At 32.2% G+C, this 15,686-nt stretch overlaps 1 protein-coding gene across 7 annotated transcripts in view; it reads right to left on the bottom strand.

Moving 5' to 3' along the window:
- GRIA2 (glutamate ionotropic receptor AMPA type subunit 2) overlaps nt 1-15,686 on the bottom strand; it is a 174,870-nt gene that overhangs the window by 28,420 nt on the left and 130,764 nt on the right. For all 7 annotated transcript variants that reach the window (XR_007948472.1, XM_051967021.1, XM_051967027.1 and 4 more), the window contains exons 7-11: nt 9,278-9,445; nt 8,878-8,982; nt 7,983-8,093; nt 5,571-5,777; nt 4,672-5,042 (exon numbers count right to left, since the gene is read on the bottom strand). Coding sequence is in view for 6 of the 7 variants with exons in the window: in XM_051967021.1 (XP_051822981.1) it covers nt 4,672-5,042; nt 5,571-5,777; nt 7,983-8,093; nt 8,878-8,982; nt 9,278-9,445 (962 nt within the window). In the remaining variant the exon portion in view is untranslated. The remainder of the gene's footprint in view (nt 1-4,671; nt 5,043-5,570; nt 5,778-7,982; nt 8,094-8,877; nt 8,983-9,277; nt 9,446-15,686) is intronic.

Here is a 15,686-nt window from a genome sequence, read left to right as displayed (position 1 = left end):
AGGGAGAAGGTAAAGTATGATAGAAAAACAAAAGGAAAATTCTTGAAAGGGCAGTCCTAAGAATTGTTCTATTTATATTGCAGAAGGATTATTCTGTTAAATTTTTACAAAACCCCTAATTTGGAAAGTCACTAATTTTTTTTTTAAAGACCATTATTTACCCCTTAACAGTTGAAGATTTAATTATGTGGCAAATACCTTGTATTTAAGAAGGTAGATACAGTCTCTGATTATTAGCATCCCTTAAAACAAAGCTCAGAGTGCAGAGTAATTGCTTTTGACTTTTAACCTTACATGTAATAGATGATATATTACAGCAATAAAAATATTTAATTCTGTTCCCATTGTGAAATGCTTTAAGATATCACACTTGCCTCTTATAGTGTAGTACTTATGTGTCTTATATTGGAGTGATACATGGCAGTTTGTTATAAATAGTTGTCCAACATTGCTTAAGGAAAAATAATTTATACTTGCATCTTTCTGGGTCAACTGTTAGTTCTATTCGAATATTACTTTTATTCTATTAATTCTTAAGAGAGCAATATGATGTGCTGGAAGAAGTTGAATATCATTTGAGAAGAGTGATCAATGTAAAATAAACTTAAAGTAATATTTGTCTTTTTTATCTACAATAAATATCATTATAAAATTTTGTACCAAATGTGAAAAATTGCATAAGCATATGTACAATATGCTTTCTTTTGAAATTTCTCCATTACAATGGAAACTCCTTTCAAATAGGGCTTGTTTTGTTCAGAGATTTTGTATCCCCAGTATTGAGGACATTACCCAAAAGCATTCAAGAACTTAATAAATGTTTGCTGAATAAATGATTCAATAATTATTCTGTGTACATGAATGGCATATGTATATATATGTATACACATATATTTATGTACAATTTATCGTATGTAAATTATACGTGTACATATGTATAATATATATGATTTACAATTTATGTCTTAAAAGCATATATTACATATGCTTTTCAAAGGCTCTATGTATTCCTGGAATGGTAGTGTACATTTATAGTATTTGCTATCATGAAGATTGAAGCTGGTTGATGAACAATTTGGAAGAACTGAGTTTAATTTGTGTATGCAGAGCAAGTCCAGTACCAATACAGATCCACAAGGGAGCCACCAGATTGCCTAAAAAAAAGCACATCCACCCCAGGCCAGAAATGGAGATGATCAAAACTCCTATGCCAATATAAGCAGGATCAGTCCTATAAATGGTCACTGCATGTTTAGCCTGGGAAAGAGTGAAAGACCCAGTGTAAAAAAAATACATAATCAAAAAAAAAGAAAAATAAACATGAAAACTAAGAAAGAACAGTCCACTTTTCTTTCATTTCTGCTTTGATTCTTCCAAAAAAAATAAAAGAAAACCTAATATTGAACTGAGAGAAAAGTTTAATTTAGAATGATCAAAAGATCATTCAGATATCACTCTAGATTTCAGCATGTCCCATTACATAGTAATTTAGGTATATCTATTTTATGTTATATTTTACTTGTTTTACAATAGATTGTACATTATAAATCTTTTGGTGAAAGAGATGATAAATAACTTAGATAAATAATTTACCATCTCAAAGATTAGCATTTTATGCATAATTTGATTGTTGGTGTTATTTGTCCTAATCTCTCTTCCTGGACACAGAGAATTCACTGAACAGTTCTGACTCCTCCTTTCACACTGAAAAGTTAAAGATTTGGAGTAATATATAATATTTCTACCTACAATGATCATTTCTCTTCATCTTTACATCACGCAACTAAAAGCAATAGTAGTGCAGAAATACACATAGACATAGGTTCCTGGAAAATATACCTATAACTTGATTCTCTGTAATATGAATTCCATTTTCATATTGCCAGCTTTTGGAGACACTTTCTCAAAGAAACAATTTTTAGCACTAAGAAAATTAGTTTGCTTGATTTCAAGAAAAGCTTTTTCACAAATTGGTAACAATAACTCTCCACTCTTTACAAAAAGCAGTATATATCCAAAAATAAAGGTCAAAGAAAGCTGAATATTTCTGTAGCATCAAGCAGGCCTTCAAGTCAAGAAATCTATCTTCCTTACACAAAGTATTCTTGTATGGTACCAGGGATCACTCCATGCTCCAACTCTCTATAGGTATATTTAAGATTTTAACTGTGCTGACAAATAGTTTTACCATCCTGCTAAAAACCAGGAGTCAAGATAACTACCAGCCATGGATGAGTACTTGAACATAAAAGTCATATTTTAACACCAGGATTCATCCATGAAATGTCATCTTTTAACAAACTATTGAGAGTGTCATAATACTTTTCTGAAAAGCAAAAAGAGACTTACAACTGCCCAAACAACAAAAAATTTATTTGATATAGTCGAATTATTTAATTATTTAATTGTAGAGAAGTTCTACAGGACTTCCTTCTAAATTCTTATGGAGTTCATATAATGGGACATCCTCTTACACTAAATGAATCAAAGGAACTGCTGCCTTGGAATTCATAAATGTGTTTTTCATAGGTTTAAGACAGAAGTATTTTCACCAACTATACTATTTTAGAGGCATCAAACCATGGGGCACCTAACTCAACCATTTGAAATTGGATAGAATTCTTCCTTTCATATTTTTTTATAATACATTTACCAATTTTCCAGTGCCCTGGAAAATTAAAGTATGGCTGGCCATTGTTTTATATATGCTTTCCATACTCCTATCACTTTTCCATCTGTTTTTTTGAAATCTAAATACATACTTTAGAGCTAATCAGATTCCTAAAGAGGTAAGAAAAATCATAGTCTAAGAAAATAACATTTTTTCCTTCATCCCAGGAAAAGAAAGGACTTTCTATGGAAAAAAATCTCTAAGGTATGACTAGTCAGCTAAATAAAAACAAGCCTTCTATTTCAAGGCCAGGCAACTCTTCTCCAAGATCTAAATCCTTTAAAAACATTAAAGTCACTGCCTTCCTAAAAAGGAGGTTCATATGAACTGGGCACTTCTTTTCTTCCTCTTCCTTAATTTGACCTACTTCTTTTTATTAAAAACTTTGGGTGAATTAAATTTGGACATAAAATGATAATCTAATTATCATTTTTTTACACTAGAAGTCAGCTTAATGCCACACAGTGGTCAATTAGCATTTTCTATTCCTTGCAGTCTGGTGCAAACACATAGAGAAGAAATGATATAGACACCTTGCTAAAGAATTCATACCTCTCTGCTTCATCCTTATTAACATATATTAGCCTTTATTTTTAAGGAAATATGAACTGTTCCTTTTTTACTTTTACTTTCTAAGTTATTTAATTTTATCATTGTTTCTGTTATACAATCATAGAACATTAGAGATGGAGAGCATCTCAAAGGTAATTTAGTGAATTATTTGTCGCTCAGAATTATTTCTATCATAGTATTATAAATATTTTAGGAAAAAGTTCAGCTGACTATAGAATTAGCATTCCTTCCACAGTGTACAATATCAGATTGTCACAATGCAAAGATGCCTCCTCAGCTCTTATATTCTAATCCATTCCCAAGATGCACTATCCTAGAATGTAAGACACTGTTATATATTAGCACCAGAGATTTAAAATTTGAAGGAACCTAAATGTTCACTTGATTCTACCTTTATCATTTTAAGACAGATGTCAATTTAGCCTTAAGGTTTCAGGAAAAATAAATAATATACATCTTATTAAGGATGTATTATATCATTATAATGAAAATCTATACAAGTCATTATTAAAGAAAATGTAGCATTTCTCTTAGGTAGGTAGTTTAATTAATTATCCAACCATTGAAATAGGTCAAATTAAAATAAAAATAAACCAGCTTCCTGATTGTTATATTATAAAACTAAAACTGGAAGGATCCTGAATCATTCCTCCATAATAGAAGATTGCTGTTCTGCTCTATTTCTTATTTAGGTGTACACTCTGGTAATTTATTTTATTTTTCTTTTTACAGTGAAATTGTACTCATTTAATTGGATATGTGTGTGTACCCAATATTGCCAGATTCAGTAAAAATAATCTAGAGAATACAAGTGTCTGAATTCATTCCATACTATGCCATTCACATGCTTCTCAATATTTTAATAAATCACCCTTATTTTCATACTATAAAGTATCTTAGATTGTTGGAAATTATAATATACCATCTTTTTTTCAATAAAACTCTAAGTTTGCCAAGTGACATCCATGATCCCATCATATCTCATTATTTGTTGTGGGTGAAGACTGTACCAAGAAATAGGCAAAATAACTTATGGGGGTGACGTGCTGCTTCTGAAGCTCTTCAATCAAGTTACCTGTTGTTCCCATATACAGTTCTGTGGTTTAGATACACAGTTAACTGTAAAATAGGAATATGCAGCAAAAACACGGTACCCCTCCAAGAAGGCATGGAATGACAGAGACCTTATGCATTTTATAGCCTCTCCATGGTACTTACAAATTCACCAGAAAAATACATGATCAACACTTGATGAGTGTTGATCAAATATTTCACTGCCCATGGCCAACAGTCTGCCCTTCCTGGAGTTTGAAACTGCTTGGACAAAAAGTTGGCATCTGGTTTCATTTTTAGAGTAAATCTATAGGTACCATGAATACCTTTTTGAGACCTAAAATGCACAAAGTTGAAATGGGCATGTAACCAACCTTGGCGAAATATCGCATCCTTGCTGCATAAAGGCACCCAGGGAAAACCAGAGACTATTAAATATCCCAAATTCATTAGTTGACTCGTTACTTTGTGTTTCTCGTCCATCTTCAAACTCCTCAGTGTGCCACTCGTACGGGCTGAATCTGCTGACCAGGAATAAAACTACACTGACCCCAATGTAGGCAAAGACAATGCACATCCAGATTTCATAGGCTAGGGGATCGAGAAATGAAAACACTCCTGGTTTGGACTTCTGAGGCTTCTTGATCATTATTGAGATCCCGAGGCTCATAAAGGGCTTGGAAAAGTCAATCACCTCTTCTCTCACTAATGTAATAGTTAATGGAGCAATTGCAATATCAGCTTTCTGTAAGGAAAAAAAAAAAGAGAACAGAATAATGAAAGACATAGTTAATAACAATTGATAGTTCTATCCCTTCAATTGGAGATGCAAACAAAGGTAGCAAGGAAATGGCAATGATCATCTCACTGTTAAGAGTCCAAACAAAGGGGAAACAAAATAGCAATTTACTCCCAAATATCCCTCCTTTTTCAATATACACAATACATCCATGTGGCTTGACTATGTAAGCATATTTTTATTCTGAATCTCTATTTTTCTGACATGCCCTTTCCAGAATTACAACAGAGTATATGACTATCTGCTTAAAGGGAGAAGAAGCATAGATTGTGGCCCATCTTTTAGCTTAATTTTTAAATTCAGATTGAATTCTCTCATTTTTGACATTTTTATTTCACCTGCTTATGAGTAGTTTGCCCCAGTAATGTTATGAAAATTCAGCTATATAGACTTTTTTGAGGGGAATAAATACATCAAGAGTGGAGATGAATAATCTTAAAAAAAAGTTCCCCAAAAAGTGCAATGTGTTCTTACCCCATATACAAGCTCTCCAACCATTCCATTCCAAATTTTTGTGTCTGCATCCCTGGCCCCATACTTGCCATCCCCAACAATTGTTAACTTGTATTTGAATCCACAGTGTTTGGCAATCTCTGCAGCCAAGTCCACACAATAGCCTTCATATCGCTCATTGCCTTCTAGCATTTCATGATTTTTCTTCATCATGACGTATGGTGATTCCTGTTTAAAAAAAAACTATTCTTCAGCTGCCTGAAGCTAATTGTGTTCATCATATACTTTGAATTATACTTAAGAAACCCCCAAAACTCTTACAGGTAATTTATTTGTTCTTTGTTCAATGAATTTAACATTTTATAATTATTCATAGAGAACACGATGTGGTTGTAAGTCACAAGCCACACACATATATACATAGATATATATGTAAGTATACATATATATGTATATGTACATATATATGTTTATATACATAAATACGGATTGAGAGATACCCGTGTGTGTGTCTGTGTGTATACATATAGATAACATTGTAGCAAAATGTCTCTTAGCTCACCTCCAAAATAACTACCCTAACTCTTATTAGGATCAATGTAAATACAAAAGGTAGAACAGATGCTAGGTGTAGGTTGGTTCTCTTCTTCCATCTGCTAATATGTATTTTCTAGCTAAATGTTTCTCAATGCTTTTCCTTTTTCTTTTTCATCACAATCATATATGCCACATAAAATCCTATCTTTTGCTCTCCTTTCCCCAAGGTCTTTGTTCAACTACAAAAGAGGCCCCGAGGGATGGATTTATCAAATGATTTAATTTTTGTCCCATTTTCAATTTTTATCAAAAAGAAAAAATAATAATGTACTTAGTATTATAGTTAAGAAAGAAATAAATTAAAAGCAAGATTAGAAATTCTTTTGTTCAATATCTGAAGGAAACTGGTTTTCTTGCATAGCAGAAACAGAGTAAATATTACATTTTAAAACTGGAACATATAAGACCTTAAAAAAGTAACAGGGACTTTTGTTAAATATGTATTATTTTCATTCATACTGCATTTTATAATTGGCAGTCACTCCTTAAGTAGAAGTTGAATAAAATATTGTCCTTATTGGATATCAGGAACACTTATTAGCTTCTTAAAAAGGAACAAAAAATAAGTTTAATTCCCATATCATTCTGGGTTATTGAGTGAGAACTAAATATATTACTCTCCACCCAAAAATATAAGATGGTAAAAAATTATATGCTTTTAATAAATACTTTAATGGTATCAATGATACTGTTTGGATATATGAATATTCTAATAGGATAAAATGAGAGAGTTCTCCAGAAAAGCCAGCATTTTCATCCACCTAGTTTATTCTTGAGCAAAAAAAAAAAAAAACAAAAACAAAAACAAATTTCGCTTCTTGCCTAATAGTTCCAGTCAACAGAAATGTTCTAAGATCATAAATTGAGATTTGGAAGGGAATTTGAAGGTTGTTCTGCCTTCTCGTTTTACTAATACAAAAATTAAAGCCCCAAATGATTATTTTTTGCCCCTAATCACAGAGCTAAAAAACACCAAATAAAGAATTTGAACCAGAGTCTCCCTGGAGCCAAGAATATTTGAGGTCAAATGCAGCCTCAGGTATTTACTGACTGTGTGACTCTGGGCAAGTCATTTAACCCTGTTTGCCTCAGTTTCCTCATGTAAAATGAGCTGGAGAAGGGAGTTGAAAACCATTCCAATATCTTTGCCAAGAAACTCCAAATGGTATAACAAAGATTCTGACATGACTAAATAACCTCAACAAATCCTATCCACTATATCATGCTAGCTTTATGTCTTTCATCTCTTATTTCTATTGTGCAATGTAAGAAAAAAATTACACTTGGAAGTTAGAAGACTCCACTATTTCTAACTTCATGACTACTTAACTTTTTAAATCTATAAAACAAAAATATTCATAATCACACTATCATCTATCATGCTTCTGTGAGTGTTAAATATACAAATACATATACAATTTGTAAAGGATTATACAAACAGCAAGTGTGTGTGTGTGTGTGTGTGTGTGTGTGTGTATGTGTGTTCATGTGTATGTCCTAGGTCATTTGATTATATACAGTTGGATTGTCCCTGATTTTTTTTTTAATAAGTAGATATCTTTTTTACCCAACTAGACTTTGAGATTCCAATGTGCAGCAATACCCAGCTGCAATATATATGTATATATATGTTTTGCCTCCTCACCATCAAATATAATACTTGCATATAAGCAGAACTTGATAATTATTTTTGATGATGATAATGATCATGTAATATTTATTATTGGTATCAAGAACTAAATGAGAGAAGCATAAGCGAAAATGATCTTTTCACGAGGAAAAAAAAAGGAAAACCAAAAAGCAACAAGCAAGGGATGCACAGATGTGAATAATTACCAAGATTGTGGTGACAACAACAGTCTTATTCTCTAGTCCCGAAGTGTCATTCCCTGAAGGGATTTCAGTAAGTGTCACCACCATTTTGTCCATTTCACTCCAATATCCAATCTGAAAAAGGTTGCAGGAAGTATGCATACTGATTTCTGACAATAAAGAATTTTAGTACATTCAATTCATTCTTGCCACACCTAACATTTTCACAAATTAGCTACAGCTTTGTGAATGCAGAGATGCATCCTTTGTACACATAACCCTAATAGAAATGGAGAGGAAACAAAAATGAAGAGAATAACATGTGGTCATGGATTTTTGTAGAGTTGTGTTTGTTCATTTTATTTTCACTCATGCAGGAATGCCAAAGAATATTTTCTTAGAGAGGGTATATTTGGCAATATGAATAAAAACTTAGGGGAAAAAAAAAAAACTTGTATTTTAATTTATACAATGGACATAGAAACTAAAAATGCAGTATTTGGATGTTTGATTATATCAAATTGCTCTTTGAAATAACATCAAATTAGAAGTCAGTGGATGATCATTGCTTTTTGTTGTTTTTTTTTCTTTCATATTTAATTTCTTCTCAGTTTTGGTCTAAATAGAAAATATCATATTATAATTCAAGAACAATAATTTATCTAAAAAGTAAATTAGAGGTTCGCAGTACTTACCAAACATTGTTGAGTTTGTGTTTGGGAATAAATATTGAAAATATTTCTGTATTGTTGAAGACTATTAAAATATGTTGTATTAAATATATTATATATTTTAAAAGGCTATTAAAACTTTTGGAAATATACATCTCTAAGACCTCTTGGTTGAGCATGGTACTGAATCACCTACCTTCCCATATCATATAGCAGAAGACAGCCTTTAAAGGCACTAAATAATTTACCTTCCGAGGCCCATTAGTTTTGAGTTCCATGATGTTAATTGTATAATTTATTCTTTTTCCATTCTGATCAAACTTTATATTTCCTGAAAGACCTTCCACTTGAACCTACATAAGGAAAAGGAAAAAAGAAAGACATATAAATTTACTTCATATAATGCACCTTAAATCCTCTTTAAGTTTTCACAGGCAAAAAAAACAAACAAACAAACAAATAAACATATTTTTTCAAAACTTTTCTTTTGTTTTTGAACCTTCCTTTCAATGAACCTCCCAGCTTCTTGCTTGGGAAAAAAAGGAGCATGTGACAGATGGATTTTTATTCCACCATACAGAAGAAATTCTGAAAACAAATATTCTTGCACATCTTTTATTCCTTGTTATATTAGGCAGACAGATTCACCTGTTTTAGTGCCCTTTCTATCTCTACTCCTTGTCCCCAGGGCACAGCAGGGTTTGCAAGGCAGTCTCCAGCATTTCCTCTTCTGGAGATTTCAATCCTTTGCTTACGCAGATTGCGGAAAGCTTCAGTCATCACCTGGACAGCATCATAAGTCAGAGCAGACGTATACTGAAAAGAGGTAAAAGCATTCCATTAGGACATGGGAGGTCATTGAGAATTCCTGTACATTCATGGCATAGATTTTATCTATGAAATGCATAAAATATAGAATCCTAGTAAGGCAGAGACAGCCATTATTTCACATAACTATAGTCATACACAGAGGCCATTTCATCCAACTCTCTTATTTTAAACAAGAAAAATAAGAATGAGAGACATTAAGTGGCCTTTTCATGGTCACAAAATAGTGCTGGAGGATTTGAATGCAAATCTTCCAGATTTTAAAGTTGTCATGCAGTGTTTCCTGCCAATGAAAATTTAGTGAAAACAAGATTATAAAGTTGAAAGGGAGCTTAGACAATATCTTGTCACTTGATTTTTTATGTAGAACTAGAAGAGATCTTAGAGGTCGCCTAGTGCTCCATCTTTATTTCTCAGAAAAGTAAACAGAGACCAAGATAAAAGAAACAACTTGCCCCAAACCAATCAGATTTCAGGTAAGGGACATTTAATCCAGGGATTTTACCTTCATTCCATATAGTCCCTCTTTTTTTTTTTAAACAAATGAAGAAAATTACATTCATATAAGTAAAAAGTGGCAGAACCAGGATTTCAAACAAAGTCTTCTTCCTTCAAATGCAAAAAGTTCTTTCACTACTTTTTCTTTTAAGCCACACAGCTAGAAATACTATAGAATTCTAAATCTGTTACCAAAAAATCAGTAGCAAGGTAACTATCTCAGTGGACTTTGGAAAGAGTCATTCAAGATCTGCCACTTGCTTGAGGGCAAGGTGGAGGGGACTATATACCTCTTACTTTGTTTGTTTTCCTTCATAGTTAGTCTAATACTTTGTTCTAATTATGGAAGAATTAGAGTTGAGAGAGTTATGTGATGATATAGTGGGCAAGTCACTAATGTGGAGAACTTTGAGAAATGCATAAATAATATATGACAAATAGATGAAAGATAATAGAAATATAGACAATACTTGCCTGTATAAATAACACAGAAAATAGATAACTAGGTAGAAAATCTTACAAGATTTAAAATTCTTTACTTCTTGAAGTTTTTCTTGAAATACAATCTGATATCTATTTATATTTAGCTATTTCTTATAAAGTAAAAATCCCCCTATGGAGTTAAGTAAGTTAGTGTTCATTTACCTTTGTATGAATTCTTTTAAGCAGAGAGCTTTCTCTCTAATATTAGGGTGAGATCAGACATAAAGAATGTTGGTTTTGATGAGAAGGTGCAGAAATAGGAAGTGTAATGAGATATTTAAGAATCCTGGAGAAGATGACATCCAGAGAATATTGTAAAGTCACTGAGCAACTTAGGAGTATTATAAAATGGAAGAAGGAATAGGCTAATATCAAAGAGAAATTTCATCTACTGAGAAATGAGGCCTAGAAAATTTATCAAGTTGTTTTCCCCTCCAAGGCAATTAGGGTTAAGTGACTTGCCCAGGGTTACACAGCTAGAAAGTGTTTGAGGTCAAATTTGAACTCAGGTCCTCCTGACTTCAGAGCTGGTGTTCTATCCATTGTACCACTTTTTAAAAAGATGTTGCCCAGAATTTAACATAGCAGTGCAAATATGATATGAATAGAGGTATATAGGGGGATTATTCCCTTTTATTATGAGCTTGACATTATATTAGTCCATATATATAGAGACAAGGAATAGTGGAAAGAGTACTAATTTTTAATGTTACAGTTATTCTGCTTATCTGTGGTGTGATCTTGGATGGGACAATTAAGATCCTTGGTGTTCAGTTTTCTCATCTGGAAAATGAGGGGTGTGATAATTGTATTTTTTAATTATTATTATATTGTGATACGGGATCCACCTGTGCTGGAAGTCTAACTCAGACCTTTAGAATGAATCTTTTCATGTGAGAGCATGATGATGATACAAAGAGACTGAGAGGTAGTTGTGTTGTCTAACCTCCTTCCTCTTCTCTCTTGCCTCCCATTTATTTCATTCCCATTCCAAAAGGAACATCTGTGAAGCTTGCTTTGCAACTCCTTCAAGTGTTATGATTCACAGCTGTGGAGGTTCTCGGAGAATTGACCTGCCCCTTCACCCAGGCATGGTCCTTAACATTATTATTTGATATTATAGTTACTCTTACATAGGACTCCAATATGAAATCACATAGGCTAAGTGGTCTCAAGGCCCAAAAGGCATATAAGCAAAAATAGATAGTTTTTTTTTTTACTTTTCTATTATAATGACCTGTTAACCCTATGTGAAACAGTTAATATTTGCATTTCTGAATGGATAAAATTTCCGACCAACTTCTCAGCAATGTATTGACTCAAGGAAATTCCAATAGACTTGGGATGGAAAATGCCATCCATATCCAGAGAGAGATCTATGTAGACTTTTTTGTTTGTTTTTATCTTGTGGGTTTTTCCCCCTTTATGTCTGATTTTTCTAGCACAATATAACAAATTTGGAAATATGCTTAAAATAAATGCACATATTTAATCTATATCAGATTTTGTATTGTCTTGGGAAAGAAGGAGGTAAAGGAGGGAGAGAGAAAATTTTGGAACACAAAAGCCTTTCAAAAATGAATACTGAAAACTATTTTTGCTTGCATTTGGAAAAATAAAATACTATTGAGGGAAAAGAAATCCTGGCAAACTAAAACAACCTAAGCCTCTCTTTGTCTTCTGCTTTTGATACTCAATTCAAACTTTCATCTAGTTTGAAAGAAAAGAAAAAAAAAATCTCACTACTCGTGCTTGGTATTGACAAGTAAGCTAGAGATCTAATTTGGAATGTCACCTCCCACATTTAACATGCATTATCTAGTCTTTACCAAATCATTTTTTTTTTTTTACCAATGATTTATCAAAATCATTTAAATTATAAACTTTTCTATCTAGACCCAAATGTTGTGTATTTCTCCCTGACACTACTCCCTCTCCCTTGTGCTAAGGGAGTTTCTCCTGTGTGTCTCCACATAGTGCTTCTATTCTATAATAATGCCATATTATGTATATATATATTAGTTTATTTTCCTATGATCTGCTCCACATAATAATAAAGCTTTTGTTTGTACTATTTTCCTGAGAAACAATTTCTTATAAATTCTTTAATACAGATTTTTATTTTAACTGAAATCATGAAGCCAAATAAAATAAAGGCTGTGGATTAAACAAAAAGGTCTTAATCTTGAATTCATGAACTTTTTTTTTCTCCTCCTACACCTATATAATTGCTACTAACTATGAAACAATAAAATCTATTTTTTATAATCCTTATGTATTTTATCTTATGTATTTAAAGATGTCATTTTGAGCAAAGATTCACAGGTTTCACCAGGCTACCAAAAGGGGTCATTGACATAAAAAAGACATTAAACTAAATGGATTCTCTTCTATACCTCACAAGGGAATTTAAAAACTGGACCCAAAAATGTTTGATCATGATCAAAATTACTGTTTACATAATTAGTCAGGTGCTTTTCTTTAACCTGACCAACTTTTATTCCTACGATCCTAGGATATCATTCAGAATGATATTTCTTATCTTTTTCATGAATTTTATGCTTAACAGTTATTAGAAACTGCCCCAACAAGACACTTTAGAGGGAGATCAACTATTTTTCACAAACTATTTTGTGAATAGTTTTCTCTCTGAGTGATACAGATATAGAAACTAATCCATGAATCATTATTATTGATTATTATTAAGTACCTATAATGTGCTAAGCACAATGCTAGATATTAGGGATATAAGTACAATGAATAAAGCAATTACTTTATTTTAGAAAATGAAGATTAAAATACATACATCATACATATTAAATTAGTAAATGCAAATATATACATACACATATATATATGTATATATATGAAATAGTTCAGTATAAGATAGTTGGGAAGGAATATAATAAAATTTGTGCAGACCAGGAAAAGATTCATTCATAAGATGATTCCTGAGCTGCATCTTAAAGGAAGAAAGAGACCATATGAGAAGAAAGTAAAAACCAAACTTGGAGAACCCGTGCAAAGTCATGGAAACAAAAAGTGAAGTGCCATGTATGTGTGAAGTACAGAGAGAATATTGGTTTGGCTGGATCACAGTAACAGAAGATGTCCTATGAGGCTAAAAGTAGATTGGAGGCAGCTGGTGGGGAGAGGGAGGTTAAAAGCTAACCAAAGTCTATATGTTAACTTAGAGGCAATAGGAAGCTACCAGAGTAGACTGAGTAGACGAATCATATGATCTGATCTATCCTTAAAGAAAATGCTTTAACAAATCTATAGGAGGATATTCTGGAGCTTGGAGACACTTGAGGCAAAGTAATTAATGAGGGGACTGTGACAGTAAAGAGATGCTGAAGATTGACCTTTGATGTAAATGAAGATGGGATGAGAAAAGAGATGTCATAAATATAAAAATAGCACTATTAAGGACAATTAATTGGATTGTGTAGGTTAAGGGAATAAGGAGTTCAGAATAATCCAGAAATCATGATACTAAAATACTAGGACTATGATGTCTTCCACAAAAATAAGGAATTTTGGCAAAGGGAAAGGTTGGGAATAGGGATGACAATGAATTCAATTTCTGATACATTGAATAGCTAAATTTGTCTAGGACATCCAGTCTGAAATGTCCAATTATCTAGGACTAAAGAACAGATTAGAAACTGAAGATATGCACACACACACACACACACACACACACACACACACTCAGATCAACACATATATGTGCATGCACAAATATGAATGTGTATGCATATATATATTATATATACATGTGAGTATATGCTGGAAAATTATGAAAAATGAAAATTTTGTTTTTATTTCTTGCCCCAATTAGCTATGATAAGTATGTAATTCTTGTGCAATTTTTGAAAAGATTTATTAGCAAACTTGTCACTGTCCTGATTATATTTTTTGCTAAAATCTTAAAAACCAGGAGAGTTGGCCAAATTAGAAAAGCTTCTAGAAAAAATAAATTAACTTTCAACCATCAAATTATGTTAGATTTAAATATGCAGATGGTGAAGTGGGCGTCCACAAAAAATTACTGTTTTCCTTACTCAAGGACTTGTAGTTTCAAAGCCACGATAGGATTGCAGTATGAAATATTGCAATAGGGCAGCCTGGTATCTAAGTGCCCTTTTCTTTTTAATATCACAAATAAAGCATAGTGTTCTTCAATCTTAGCTTTCAAGTGCCCAAACAATATTCTGGAGAGCTTAGGATATGTAACAATAGGAGCTGTTGAATTAATTTATTTAATGAGTAAAACAACGAGCTACTAGAAAAGGTTATGAAATTTTCTTCTCTCAATATCTCAAAAAATAGAATAAACCAATTATATTTCTTAGCTAATATTGATGACATTGATTTGTGTCATGGATGAGGTTTTTGCTAGAAAGCTTCTGGAGATAGCTTCTAACCAGAGCAAGATTAAGATAAATGATGAAGGGAGATGATCCCCTTGATACTGGCTTTAGTTATTAACAAAGAGAAGGGAAGAAGAGAGGAAAAGAAGGAAGAGAGAGGGAAGGGGAACAAAGGGGAGAGAAGATTTATAGCAAAACAGTAAAGAAAATGACTGAATACAAGTCATCTCTACCACAGGATCACATATACAGAGCAGACATAAAAGTTGGTGTCCAACTAGTACAAATTCTTGATTTTATAAAACAGGAAACCAAGGTCTTAATATGTAACTTTGAATAATGATCATGAAAATAATTTTCTTTGTGAACTTACATTAGATATTTTAATGGTTCCTTTTAATTATTTATTTATTTCAGATTTTACTTAAATTTTCATTTTGTTTTTAACAAGTTTATGCACAATAGTGATCTCTGAAAAAGTAATTTTTTTTTTTTTTTGCTCAGGATAAAGCAAATAATTTTAATGTTCTTGAAATATCAAATATAATTGACTGCTGACTGGCTTCACAAAATGAAAAGGAAGATATTGCTAATACAGAAATCTTTCTTGGGATATTGAGGAAAGGTACTTAAAATAAAATAATCTTACACACACACACACACACACACACACAAATGGAACAATTAGTTATTTTGCTCCTAGGGCAGTTTATATAGAGGACATAATTTTATAAAGGTCCTTTGCACCTTCCAGGTAAACTAGTTTGATCTGGTGAATTCTACTAAGATGTGCTGTGGAAAAGACTTAACTAATTTGGACAAATGTTCTAGCACTTGATCAAAAATTAGAGGAAGGATCATTTGCTGATCCT

Source organism: Antechinus flavipes, chromosome 6, assembly GCF_016432865.1.
Source record: "Antechinus flavipes isolate AdamAnt ecotype Samford, QLD, Australia chromosome 6, AdamAnt_v2, whole genome shotgun sequence".
Classification (NCBI taxonomy): Eukaryota; Metazoa; Chordata; class Mammalia; order Dasyuromorphia; family Dasyuridae; genus Antechinus; species Antechinus flavipes.
Note: the sequence above shows the minus strand (reverse complement) of the source record. Positions and strands in the feature narration are given on the sequence as shown.